This window comes from Leopardus geoffroyi, chromosome A3 (assembly GCF_018350155.1).
Source record: "Leopardus geoffroyi isolate Oge1 chromosome A3, O.geoffroyi_Oge1_pat1.0, whole genome shotgun sequence".
NCBI lineage: Eukaryota > Metazoa > Chordata > Mammalia > Carnivora > Felidae > Leopardus > Leopardus geoffroyi.
Genome location: NC_059336.1, coordinates 73,887,082 through 73,900,900, shown reverse-complemented (window position 1 = coordinate 73,900,900; position 13,819 = coordinate 73,887,082). Strand labels below are relative to the sequence as shown.

Below are 13,819 nucleotides of genomic sequence, written 5' to 3'. Positions count from 1 at the left end.
TAGTGTTCAGTTTGACAAGTTTTGACATATGTATACACCCATGAAATCATCACCACAGTCAAGATAATCAACCTCATTCCAACCCCCACCACCATTTCCAGGTAACCACTGATCTGCTTTCTGTCACCTTAGATGAGGTTTCATTTTCTAGAATTTTATATAAATGGAATTATACATTATGTATTCTTTTTTTCTTGTTCTGCCTCTTTTGCTTTAGTTATTTTGAGATTCATCCACATTAATTATTACTCCTCTTTCTCCTCTATCATCCATTTTATATTCTTCTCACTCTATTGGTCTTAATGGCTTGTCTGGTAGGATGACTGTGGTTTCCATGCCTTTATCAAACCATGATTATTGATTTACCCACTAATAGTTTTTAACTGGCCCGGGACTACCCAGCAATATCCCAGTAGATCATCTACCACCTGTAACAAGCAACCATATACTTAAGATTCCAAAGTAGGCACTTAAGATTCCAAAAGTGCCTACTGAGTCCTGCTAAAGTTGGAGTGTTTATCCAGAGAACACCAATGCCTTTAGAATTAGAACAGCTCATCATGAACTGGATTCTGACAGAAACACCAAGTCATGAGGTCAGGTGGGCTCAGAGAGTCCATCTAAAATCAGGTACGGTGAAGATAGTGCTCAAGCAGATCCAGAGTACACAAGTTAGCTTCAGGAATAGGTGGCCCAGAACTCATGTCAACTACCACCAACTGACCAACACAACTTCCACAGCTCACACCTAAAGCCTCATGCAGGGGTGGGGGTGACCTAAGACCAGCAGGCAAGGAAGAAAAAACCCCAAACTTGGTTCATGAATGGTTCAGGTTGTGTCCAGGTGATGCCAGCTTGTCGCTCCATCTTTTGAAGACATAGTAACATCCTTCAGGATGGAATGTACACTTTAAACTAGTGATGATTGTATGGTATATCTCCAGTACGTAGAATACTTGGGTCTGGGAGATAAAAGAGTGGCTCTGCTCAGCTGATTCCCCAGTAACCCACTTGGTGGAATCAATGTTCTCTAGAGAAACAGAATCAATAGGATATATATACATACACACACCCATGAAGAAACTGGCTCCTGTGAATATGGAGGCTGATAAGTCTTAAGATCCACAGTCAGCAAGCTAGAGACCCAAGAGAGCTGCCAATGGTGTAAGTTTCAGGCTGCTCAAGACCCAAGAAGAGCCAATGTTTCTTTTTGAGTCCAAAGGTAGGAAAAGACTGATGTCCCAGCTAAGTGGTCAGGCAGGAGGAGTTCCACTTTATATGAAAGAGGGTCAGCCTTTTTTGTACCCTCCAGGCCATCAACTGATGGACTGAGAGCTATCCACATTCATAGCAATCTGCTTTATTCAGTCTACTGATTCAAATGTTACTCTCTTTCAAATACATCCTCACGGACTCACACAGAATAATATGTGACTAAATATCTGGGCACTCTATGAGCCAGTCAGGATGACACAAAATTCTCATGCCTGCAAATTTAGGTTCTGTGAGTCATAGTCAACTTTGGTTATCATGAAAAGGTAAGATTGTTGTTACATAACAAGGCAGAGAGGAATATGTTTGGCCCTCAGGTTCCCTATTCCCTTAAAGAGAGCGTGATAATTGGATTTGAGTGCATGTCATTTACTGATAGCCTACTCCTCGAGAAATATTATAAGTGAAGGAGTGAGATGGGATAGGGAAGCGGAAAGAACCAAGCTACGATGTGAACTCAGGTTAAAATCTAGTATTAGCTAGTATTACAGGGGGACGACTATGGAACATAAATCCTGCCGGACTTGCTTCTTTTTGAATTATGGTACTGACCTTTTGTATTCCTTACTAATCATTTGTCAGCTCTACACTACTGGGGGGTTGAAAGATAAGCATAATTTTCTGGGCAAGGTAGCTAGTCAGCTTAGGGCAACAGCTGGGGAAGGCTGTTCTCTGGGGAAGGCAACAGCTGTGAGCTGTTAGTAGTCAGCTGGGGAAGAGTCACTGGTCCAGTAAAGGGGACTAAAACAGTGTCTGCCTATTTATGAAGATCAAGCTACTTTTGCTGGGTCTGGTGAACATGGGTTGGGCTGTGAGTATTGGAAGGCAGAGTGAGGAAAGTCCTGTCATCTGTCTGGTAGCCACAGCCTGCTTATTTTTCAATCTAAGGACTATGCTTGCTTGGTTCTGGATACATACAGATACATACATACATACAGATGTAGGCTACATATTAGAGAGTAGTTACAGTTCTCATATTTAAGAAGTATATCATAAGGGAGATGGAAAGACTAATGTAAGCACTCCCTAAATAACAAATTCATGATTTCTAAATGTCCCAGACTTAAAAATGGCAAGTTTGCATACTAATGCCTACTGCCACCCATTTCAAATTCACCATTTCCCCTGCATGACACTGGGGAGTCCTAAACTGTCCTAGATTGATGGCACTATTGTTTACCAGTGTAAAGTATCTTTTTCCCACCTTCACTTACTGTTCACGTAATAGTTAATTCTGTTTTAGGAAACTTCTTCGTACATATACCCCTCTTTTTACCCTTTGCCTCTTTCTTTTTCTACCTGGTCCCACCTTCTACGCCCTCTACAGAAAGTACTTGTCAGGGAGCACTGGAAATGGTTCAGACATGAGAACACCATTAGAAATGGTGTTCATTAACACCTGTTGTCTGGTGCAGAGACACATAAGACAAGATTAACTTCCCCACATACACTGATTGTTCTTGGCCAATTCTACCTCTTAATTATAAGAATTTAAATTCTTCTGCAATTCCTTGACTGCATAAATTTGGAAAATACCACCACTCTTAAGGATCCTGAGATGATATAACAGAATACTGAAGGTAATTCACATTCTTTATTCTTAGCCTCTTTCCTCTGGTCTCTGACTCCAGTGACCTGGCCTCTACCATATGGCTACCTTAAAAAGTTTTACAGTTCTTTCCTTGAAGCCCTGCACAGAGCCAGCCATAAAACAGCCTGGATTATAGACTAATCTTGGCTCTCGTAGTCATTCTTACCTGGGGAAAGTCTAATCACTTGACTCAGAAAGCCTAAACTTAAGAAATGTTTTGTTGGCATTGGCTCTCTAAATTGCAGATATTGCTCCCAGAAGAGGAAAATATCCTCTGAAATATTAACTTGACAGACCCAATCCTACAAAATAACAGTAAATAAATATGATGCATAGATTTAGTGATTGTATATTACCTTTATTTTGGCTTAAAAAAATCTACAATCTGGGGTGCCTGGGTGGCTCAGTCAGTTGAATGTCTGACTTTGGCTCAGGTCATGATCTCAAGGTTTGTGGGTTCAAGCCCCACTTTGGGCTCTGTGCTGACAGCTCAGAGCCTGGAGTCTGCTTTGGATTTTGTGTCTCCCACTCTCTCTCTGCCCTTCCCCAACTTGTGTCTTCTCTCTCTTTCTTTAAAATAAATAAACATTTAAAAAAATCTATAATATGGTTTATAATCAAATATACCTTAGTTTACTAATGGAGTTAAGCACATTATTTATTTATTTATTTATTAGTCATATATATTCTCCAGAGCCAGTCTAGAGATCCACTTTCAGAAGTCTTCTTAGAATTGGAAGTAGGGATGGGAGAGCCAAGAAGGAGACTTTGAGAAACAGAAAGAGGGATGTAATGAGGTGATTAGGGGCAAAACAGGGACAGAGGTTCCCAGGCTCATTTTCCAGTTGGGTACAGGGTGCTTGACTACCTCTCTTTCCCCAGGGCTAGAATCCCTGTTTTTTTCCCCCCCTTTTTTCTTCAGGGACAGTTCCATTCTTTTGGGGCTTGACCCTCTTCCTCCCTTTCTTTTTTTTAAAATTTTTTTTTATTTAAAAAAAAATTTTTTTTTTAACCTTTATTTATTTTTGAGACAGAGAGAGACAAAGCATGAACGGGGGAGGGTCAGAGAGAGGGAGACACAAAATCCGAAACAGGCTCCAGACCCCGAGCTGTCAGCACAGAGCCCATCGTTGGGCTCGAACTCACGGACTGCGAGATCACGACCTGAGCTGAAGTCTGACGCCCAACCGATTGAGCCACCCAGGCGCCCCCTCTTCCTCCCTTTCAATATATATATTTTTTAAATCATACATCATCCTTTTGGAAAATGACAAAGCAACCTTAGTCCTCAGTTCTGCCCTTTTCTCAGGTGGAACCACATCATGTTAGTGATGACCTCTTACAAAAATAAAATAATGGTATTAATAAGAGAAAGAAATACTATAATACTGGTATTATCATCTTGCTCTGGTTATACAGTCACTAAAATGACTGAAATAATTCCTTGTTCAGCCTTCGGAGACATCGTGGCTATAGCTACCAAAACCTATGTTTTGGTACTAAAATGTAAAAGTTAGGTAAATTGCTTATTAAATAATTGATTTATACTCAGAAGCTGCCTTTTGATTTCAGACACACTTCTCTTTGGCCACCCCAATAAACATGGCAGGCTTTACTGAATTTTCAGTAAACACATTTTATAGGGATTTCAGGATTTTATTTGAATGTTACTGGTATTTTGTTACATGTGTACAGATATCAATATTATATGATTACTCTTACTCTGTAGCTATTAATTTAAAACTAAAGCACAATGTCCGTACAACCAGTGATTGGAAGTGATATCTTAAATTATACCCAAATGTGTTTTGGCCTATGCTGATCGTTTCTAGGTGGAGTTAATGTGCAGATGGTTCACTCCAGTTGTGTTTGAAGATGTGCATTAAAATGTGATGACAAGGGAAATTGGGACACCTTAAATCCTTTTTTACCCCTATTGTTTTTTATAATTCTATAACAATTTAGAAAATAACACTGATGTCATACGTTTCTTGCAAACACTTGCAAGATCTGTCACTAATTTTGAGCTAAAATTTATTGTCACTATCTTTAACCAACATTTAATGAATTCTTACATTCTGCAGGGTTTAAAATCTGTATAACTGCTGAGAACATTGAGATCCTCAATTATAAAATAATTTTTATTTACCTTGTTACTTTAAATTCCACCAGTCTTTTTTAGGAGAGTTAACCATGTTTGTAGATTTTTGAAAAAACTTGAGGTCAGTTTCACCAAAATGTCTCCTCCCCCTCCCCCACCACAAAAGAATATGTGATTATTTTTGTTTTTGTTAAATCTTGGATATGTTTAATTTCTCCTACATCAATTGTCTATTAACTTGTAATTCTTACAGACCATGGAAAATCCAATTCTGTGCTGAATTTTAAAATATTTTATTCTCATCCACTCACCATGAGCTCTCTAAAGTATACCTATTGATCTGCTTGCTCTAGGCTCACATTTTCTGAGGAGGCTGGGGATGTCATTTATGATTATGGGGAGCAGGATACTTATAACAAGGCCAAATGCCTGGCTTTAGCTCAGATTATCTACACTGAATGTGGCCTGCACAAGAAAGCTCTTCTTTGCCTATGTAAACAGGGTCAGATTCATGGGGCCATGGAATACATACAACAGTTCAAGGACTTTACTTCCGGTAAGTGAAAAAGCCTACTTTTGGTATGTATTCGAATTCTAGACTTTACTGGTAAGATCACACATGATAGTAGGCAATATTTTGGATTTACATTTTAAAGTCTATTTTACATATACTAATAAGTAGATTTTTATAATTTTTGGTGAAAACAGTTAAGCTAGAACTGATTGACTTTCATGCTAGACATTCAAATACATTAGTATTTCTTCACTACATAAACGTTTAGTAAACTGTGGAATCCTGAAACATACAATTTTTGTCTGTCTGTTTTTAACAAAAACCTAGCTTTTATTGAGAACCTACTATGTGCCAGAGTCTAGATGTGTTCTCACACCCTTCTAGCCAGTCCTCACAGTAGTGCCATCAGGTAGTCATTGCTAGGCCTGTCGTACAAGTGGAGATGCTGAGATCCACAGAGGGAACACTGAGCTGAGGGAGTGAAGTTCACCAAGTCCTTGGTGCTAACAGAGGGTCCTGGGTAGCTGTGGCCAGCCCGGTCAGAGTGGTCTTTGCCTTAAGATCAGTTGTTGCTGAGATCTTGTTTTTCTCCCATGTCTGGCAGAGGCATGAGGGACAGTCTCAGGCTGTCCTGAGGGGACGACCTGGCAGCCTTCAAGAAGGTAGATGTCTGGGTGTCTCTGCTTCTCTCCCTCTGAAGTACACAGTTTATTTTGCAGATATTTTAGACCATGCTACTTAGAGAATTTTTTTAAATAGCTGCACTTATTTGTTACATATGAGTGTATGTAAACTATGATATGAGCATTAAAAATGAAGAACTAGTAAAATAATGTTCATTTCAAAATTTTGAAACACTTAGGTTACAAGTAGGCAGTGATCTGAGAGCATTGTCAACCTTAGGGTAACTATAGTTGAATGAGCTGATCTCTTATGAATCTAGTTCAGCACTAACCTACGTGTACAGGCAGCCTGACCTCCCCCATATCCCAGGTCTATGTCTGAATTTTTTTTTTTTTTTAATTTTTTTTTTCAACATTTATTTATTTTTGGGACAGAGAAAGACAGAGCATGAACGGGGGAGGGGCAGAGAGAGAGGGAGACACAGAATCGGAAACAGGCTCCAGGCTCTGAGCCACCAGCCCAGAGCCTGACGCGGGGCTCGAACTCCCGGACCGGGAGATCGTGACCTGGCTGAAGTCGGACGCTTAACCGACTGCGCCACCCAGGCGCCCCATATGTCTGAATTCTTATTTGCAGGCTCTGTACCCCAATTCTAAGAAGTTGCAAATAAGACAAACTACAGCACTTCTAGGTCATATTTTTCCGGGAAAGAGGATCATTTATGGCAGTTGAATCTGATTATTTTCAAACAATAAATTTAATTTTACTTAGCATCTATTTTTTAAAGTTATGAATTTCTTCATTTGTTATATTAACAGCACACTTGATACTATAGTTTGGCTTTTTACTTGCATTATCTTACTTAATACTTACATTAACTATAAAGTAGGTTTTGTTATTATCCCTATTTTATAGATTTTAAAAAAAACTTTCCACAGAGAGGCTAACTAAGGCCCAAAGAGGTAAGTAATTTGCCTACGTACACACAGCAACAGGATAGAATCTGGCATAGTAGGTACTACTCAATATTTATTGAATGAATTAGCTATTTTATTTTTATTATCTAAGTATACAGGTTCAGTTTCTGTTTTAAGTATTATTTTTCCACAGGTAAGAAATGATTGCTCTAGAATTTATATTGACTGAAATGTGAATGAAGTTCCTGTTTTGCTTGCAAAATTTGCCTTGCATAAATGCATAGAAATGTGATTGACTCATTATTGTATTGTTCTGCTCCTGCATTATAATCTAAAATAATTATATGTTATTATAATAATTTAAGAAGTAATGACACTCTATATAATTAGAACCTTGATATTTATCCTCAGAATTTATTTAGCACATCATAAGATGAAAATAATAACTTGAGAAAAAGTAGAAACCCTGAGAAATTGCTTTGCTTATTTTACTTTTTTTTTTTTTTTTTTTCAACGTTTATTTATTTTGGGACAGAGAGAGACAGAGCATGAACGGGGGAGGGGCAGAGAGAGAGGGAGACACAGAATCGGAAACAGGCTCCAGGCTCTGAGCCATCAGCCCAGAGCCTGACGCGGGGCTCGAACTCACGGACCGCGAGATCGTGACCTGGCTGAAGTCGGACGCCCAACCGACTGCGCCACCCAGGCGCCCCTGCTTATTTTACTTTTTAATGGGAAACAACTACAGCTTTCCATGGTATCATGGGGCCTTGAGGGAAAGACTTAATTTTATACTTTCAGAAAAGAATGTTCTCAGGTTTAGACTATCAGTTATACGTTTACAAATTAAAAAACAAAAACCAAAACCACAACAAAACAAAAACAAAAATTATAAGAAAGTTTTGTTCCAAAAGCATAAATCTGACTAAAGGAGCATCTGTTTTAGAAATAAAAATTATTCCACCCCCCAATAATATTTAGAATGAAACCTGAAATGATTTGTTTGTTCACCTTCCCCATTATCATTAAACAAGTGAATATACTTAAGTGGAAATTGGGTTATTCTAGATGTGAAGCTCTCAAACGTTTTGGTCTCAGGTTTCTTTTATTTACTTATTTATTTATGATGTTTATTTGTTTTTGAAAGAGAGAGAGTGAATGAGTGAGTGAGGAGGGGAAGGACAGCAAAAGGGAGACAAGAGGATTCGAAGTGGGCTCTGGCACTGAGAGCAGAGAGCCTGGTGAGGGGTTTGAACTCACAAACTGTGAGATCATGACCTGAACTGAAGTTGGATGTTTAAGCAACTGAGCCACCCATGCACCCCTCTTTTACACTTTTAAAAAAGCACTGAACATCCCAAAGAGCTTATATTTATATAGGTTATATCTGTTGATATTTATCCTATTAGAAATTAAAACAGAAAACTTTAAAATACTTATTCATTTAAAGAAAACAACAATAAACCCATCACATGTTATCATAATAAAATATTTTTTATAAGAAATAACTTTTCCTTGGGGTGCCTGGGTGGTGTAGTCGGTTAAGCGTCTGACTCTTGATTGCAGTTCAAGTCACCATGTCAAGGTTTCATGAGCTTGAGCCCCGCATCCAGCTCTGTGCTGACAGTGGGGAGCCTGCTTGGGATGCTCTCTCTCTCCCCCTCTCTCTGTCCCTCCCACACATGCACGTGCTCTCTCTCTCCAAAATAAATAAATATACTTTAAAAAACAAAAAAACTTTCCAAAACCAAGGAATTTCATGAAAAGAGTTGCATTTTCTACATTTTTGCAAATCTCTACAATATCTGGATTACTTAAGATAGCTGGCTTCCTATATCTGCTCCTATATTCAGTCTGTTGTAAGACTACATGTCATATAGTCTTTGGAAAATACCACTGTATATTTGTGAGAGAATGGGAATGAAAAAGGCAAATAACAGCTTAGTATTTTTATGAACATAGTTTTGACTTTATAAACCCTAGACCATATTTTGAGAACCATTGCTCTAGATGTTCGTGAGTTAAACATCTGTCACACTTGGCATATTGGCCTTTATAATCATATTAAAACAGAATATCCATGAAAGGGGAATCCTTTTGCAATGTTGGTGGGAATGCAAATGGCTGCAGCCACTTTGGAGAACAGTATGGAGGTTTCTCAAAAAGTTAAAAATAGGGACATCTGGCTCAGTCAGTTAAACGTCAACTCTTGGTTTCAGCTCAGGTCATGATCTCACAGTTCATGAGTTCAAGCCCTGAATTGGGCTCTGCACTGACAGCATAGAGCCTGCATGGTATTCTCTCTCTCCCTCTCTCCCTGCCCATCCCCTGCTCACACACACATATTCTCTCTCTCAAAATAAATTAATAAACTTAAAAAAAAAGTTAAAAATAGAACTACCGTATGATCTAGCGATTGCACTGCTAGGTATTTACCCAAAGGATAAAAAAATACAAATTTGAAGGGATATATGCACCCTGGTGTTTATTGTAGCATTGTCAACAATAGCCAAGCTATGGAGAGAGCCCAAATGTCCAGACTGATGATGAATGAATAAAGATGTGATATATATACACAATGGAATATTAGTCATCCAAAAGAATGAAATCTTGTCATTTGCAATGACATGGATAGAACTAAAATGTATTATGCTAAAGAAATAAGTCAGTCAGAGAAAGACAAATACCATATGATTTCACTCATATGTGGAATTTAAGAAACAAAACAGATGAACATATGGGAGGGAGAGAAACCATGAGAGACTCTTAATGATAGAGAACAAACTGAAGGGTGATGGGGGGGGGCGGGGAATGAGCTAGATGGGTGATGGGTACTAGGGAGAGCACTTGTTAGAATGAGCACTGGGTGTTGCATGCCAATGATGAATCACTGAATTCTATTCCTGAAACCAATATTTCATTGTATGTTAGCTAAGTAAAATGTAAATAAAAATTTGGAGGGGCGCCTGGGTGGCGCAGTCGGTTAGGTGTCCGACTTCAGCCAGGTCACGATCTCGCGGTCCGGGAGTTCGAGCCCCGCATCAGGCTCTGGGCTGATGGCTCAGAGCCTGGAGCCTGTTTCCGATTCTGTGTCTCCCTCTCTCTCTGCCCCTCCCCCGTTCATGCTCTGTCTCTCTCTGTCCCAAAAATGAATAAACGTTGAAAAAAAAAAAAAATTAAAAAAAAAAATTTGGAGAAAAAAGCCCAAGAACATCCATGAGATAAAAAATGATTAATAACCTGTCAAACTAAGAAATGACGAAATGGATTCCAAACCATGGTAAGCAGAGGAGAAAGGTCATAGGATTTGAATTTGTGTTCCTTTTAACTAGTCAGAGGCCATATCTTGTACATACTTAAGTAAATAGTGGTTAATGAATCAATTCAAGGAGAGGGGAATTTGAATGCCTGATTGAATGAAACAGCAAAATGTGTGACTTACGAAATGCTGGTGGCTGGGGATGCTATATAAATAGCTTCACCTTAGTGAAGGCCAGTTTGAGTGACCCAAATCATAAACTTCTACCTCTTCTCTAGGGAAATTAAAAAAAAATTGTTTGACTTTATTGATACAGAATTATATTCTGCTATTCCTTGCTTATTCTTTTATCATTTATCTCTCTTTTATTTATGTGTGTATGTGCATGTGTGTGTGTATGTACATACATACAGTGCATCACACATACACTTATTGTTTTGGAGGAGCATCGCTAAAGATTGGAAGGTCATGGACTTGGGTGGATTAGATGTACTTCGTTCTCCTTTATATCATGTGTATAATTCTGGGAAAATTAACTTCTCTAAGCCTGTTTCCTCACTTTTAATGTGAGAATAATATCTCACTTATACTGAATATTAAATGCAGTGATTTGATATATGTAAGTTCCTAGTACAATACATATGTGTTTAATAAACACTAGATTATCTTATATTGTCAGTCAAAAAATTGCAAATTATGTTTATGGTAGTTCTTAAAAGGCTTTCTTTTTTTTTTTTTTTTCAACGTTTTTTATTTATTTATTTATTTTTGGGACAGAGAGAGACAGAGCATGAACGGGGGAGGGCAGAGAGAGAGGGAGACACAGAATCGGAAACAGGCTCCAGGCTCTGAGCCATCAGCCCAGAGCCTGACGCGGGGCTCGAATTCACGGACCGCGAGATAGTGACCTGGCTGAAGTCGGATGCTTAACTGACTGTGCCACCCAGGCGCCCCTAGGCTTTCAGGAATTATTCTGAATACTACCTCTGTTGTGACCAAAGAATAATACTAAAAACAAAAAAATTTTTTTAATGCTTAATGTTAATTTTTGAGAGAGGGAGGGACAGACAGAGTGTGGGCTGGGGAGGAGGGGCAGAGTGAGAAGGAGACACAGAATCCAAAGCAAGCTCCAGGCTCTGAGCTGTCAGCACAGAGCCCCATGCGGGGCTTTCACCCATGAGCCATGAGATCATGACCTCAGAAAAAGTCAGATACTTAACCCACTGAGTCATCCAAGCACCCTGAGAAAGTAAATTTTTTACTTGAAAAACTTTAGTTAACACAAAGTTTATAAATTTAAGAATGTAAATCATGGGGGTGCATGAGTGGCTCAGTCGGTTAAGCGTCCGACTTCACCTCAGGTCATGATCTCATGGTTTGTGAGTTCGAGCCCCGCATGGGTCTCTGTGATGACACCTCGGAGCCTGGAGCCTTTCTGATTCTGTGTCTCCCCCTCGCTCTCTGCCCCTCCCCCACTCACACTCTATCTCTCCCTCAAGAATAAATAAACATTAAAAAAAATTTTTTTAATGTAAATCATAACTGTAGTATCAACTCAGTAGTTACCTAGTATATTAAACCATATGAAATATCCTTTTTTGTAGCAAAGTATGGTCAAATGTAGGCAACTTCATATGGCTCAGCTACTAGCTACTTGAACGGGCTAATGGCTTCTTAAAGTCTTCATTTTTGAGTTTCTAAAATAATATTTTTAGGAAAAAAATACTGAGTCCCTTTTTCTGTGCAAGGCACAGAAAAAAGAAATTATACTCACTAGAAGTTGGCCCAAATATGAGCAGCAAGATATAGACAAACATAATATTGTTAGATGGAACCTTAGAAATTGGATATGCTAACACTTTCTTTTTTTAATGTTCATTTATTTTTGAGAGAGAGAGAGCAGGGAAGGGGCAGAGAAAGAGGGGGACAGGATCTGAAGTGGGTTCTGAGCTAACAGAGAGCCCGATGTGGGGCTCGAGCTCAAAAACCGTGAGTCCGATACTTAACCAACTGAGCCACCCAGGGGCTAGCACTTTTAAGATGCATAAACTGGGATCCAAAAGAATAAGGGACTGATGGAATTGTGGTTAGATCAGGTTTCCTGATTGCCAATCTAATTATTTCTATTCTACCACAGTTCTTTGATAATTTGTTTTCCTGGTAGTCCTTGCTGTAAGTAGTTTTCTTTCGTTTTTTGCTATGCTGAGCGTGATTTTTTTTCTTCTTGATTGGAGATAGTAGTGTTGAGTTCACTGAGGGCTTTGGAAGGATTGGAAAAAGAAATGTTGATTGGCAGGTATAGGTATTAGCTGGTCCCAGTTTGTAGTTGATGTATCATATTAGGATGTTGAGACATAGTTTTTGAATTTTGCTTTCAGATGACCTGATGGACCTAATCAAGTTATGTCCTCACACTGAATTAATTCAGTGTCTCACTAGAGAATGGAACGGGAAACCACCATCTTTATCTTTTGGTCTTGCTATACTTCATCTGTTCTCTGTAGATATGAAAAAAGTTGGCATTAAGCTACTTCAAGAGATAAGTAAAGGTGGGAAAGGTAAGTATAGTAAAATGTTGTTGTAGAAGAAAAAGTATTGGGTTATTTAGGGAAAGGTTCAAGATTATTATGTTTGAGTTAACTCATTCTTACTAAGAATTCCTTCTTGGCAGGAATTGACTTTAGGAGTTTATAAATGTAAAGACTACCATGTCAATAATAGTCTGTTAACAATAGTATTTTTTTTAATTTTTTAATGTTTATTTATTCTTGAGAGAGAGAGAGAGACAGAGTGTGAGTGGAGAAGGGGTAGAGAGAGAGACACAGAATCTGAAACAGGCTCCAGGCTCTGTGCTGTCAGCATGGAGCCTGATGTGGGGCTGGAACTCATGAACTGCAAGATCATGACCTGAGCCAAAGTAGGACGCCCAACCAACTGAGCCACCCAGGCGCCCCAATAGTATTTATTTCTTGAGGGAATTACAAAGAAGAGAGAATCTTTGTGAAGATTTAGGGGAACATTTTAATAATTATATTAGCTAACACTACTCTAAAAACTTTACATATATTAATAAATATTTATATTTAATAACTTTTTATATATTTTGTGTTATTTAGACATAATCTTTTTAAAAAATATATTTATTTTGAGAGAGAGAGACTGTAAGCAGGGGAGGAGAGAGAGAATCCCAAGCAGGCTCTGTGCTCTTAGTGCAGAGCCCAACAAGGGGCTTGAACTCACAAACCATGAGATCATGACCTAAGCCAAAATTAAGCACTGGACACTTAACCTACTGAGCCACCCAGGTGCCCTTGGAAATAATCTTTCTATATTTTAATCTTAAACTAAATATATATGTACGTGTCATTTACATATGATATTTACTCTGAACATAACTCTGTAGTAGGGTCAAGAACTAATGATATCTCATTTTTTCTTTCCTTTCTCTAATATAGGAACTTGTGCAGACAATTTGATTTTAAATTACTACATGGGGTTTAAGAATGAATAGCAGATTACATTAAAACATATTTGGGAAGAT

At 38.5% G+C, this 13,819-nt stretch overlaps 1 protein-coding gene across 6 annotated transcripts in view; it reads left to right on the top strand.

Annotated features, from left to right (window-relative positions):
• Window positions 1-13,819, top strand: part of CLHC1 (clathrin heavy chain linker domain containing 1) — a 41,698-nt gene that overhangs the window by 26,786 nt on the left and 1,093 nt on the right. For all 6 annotated transcript variants that reach the window (XM_045446087.1, XM_045446084.1, XM_045446085.1 and 3 more), the window contains 2 exons: window positions 5,318-5,520; window positions 12,657-12,836. In XM_045446087.1, coding sequence (XP_045302043.1) covers window positions 5,318-5,520; window positions 12,657-12,836 — 383 coding nt within the window. The remainder of the gene's footprint in view (window positions 1-5,317; window positions 5,521-12,656; window positions 12,837-13,819) is intronic.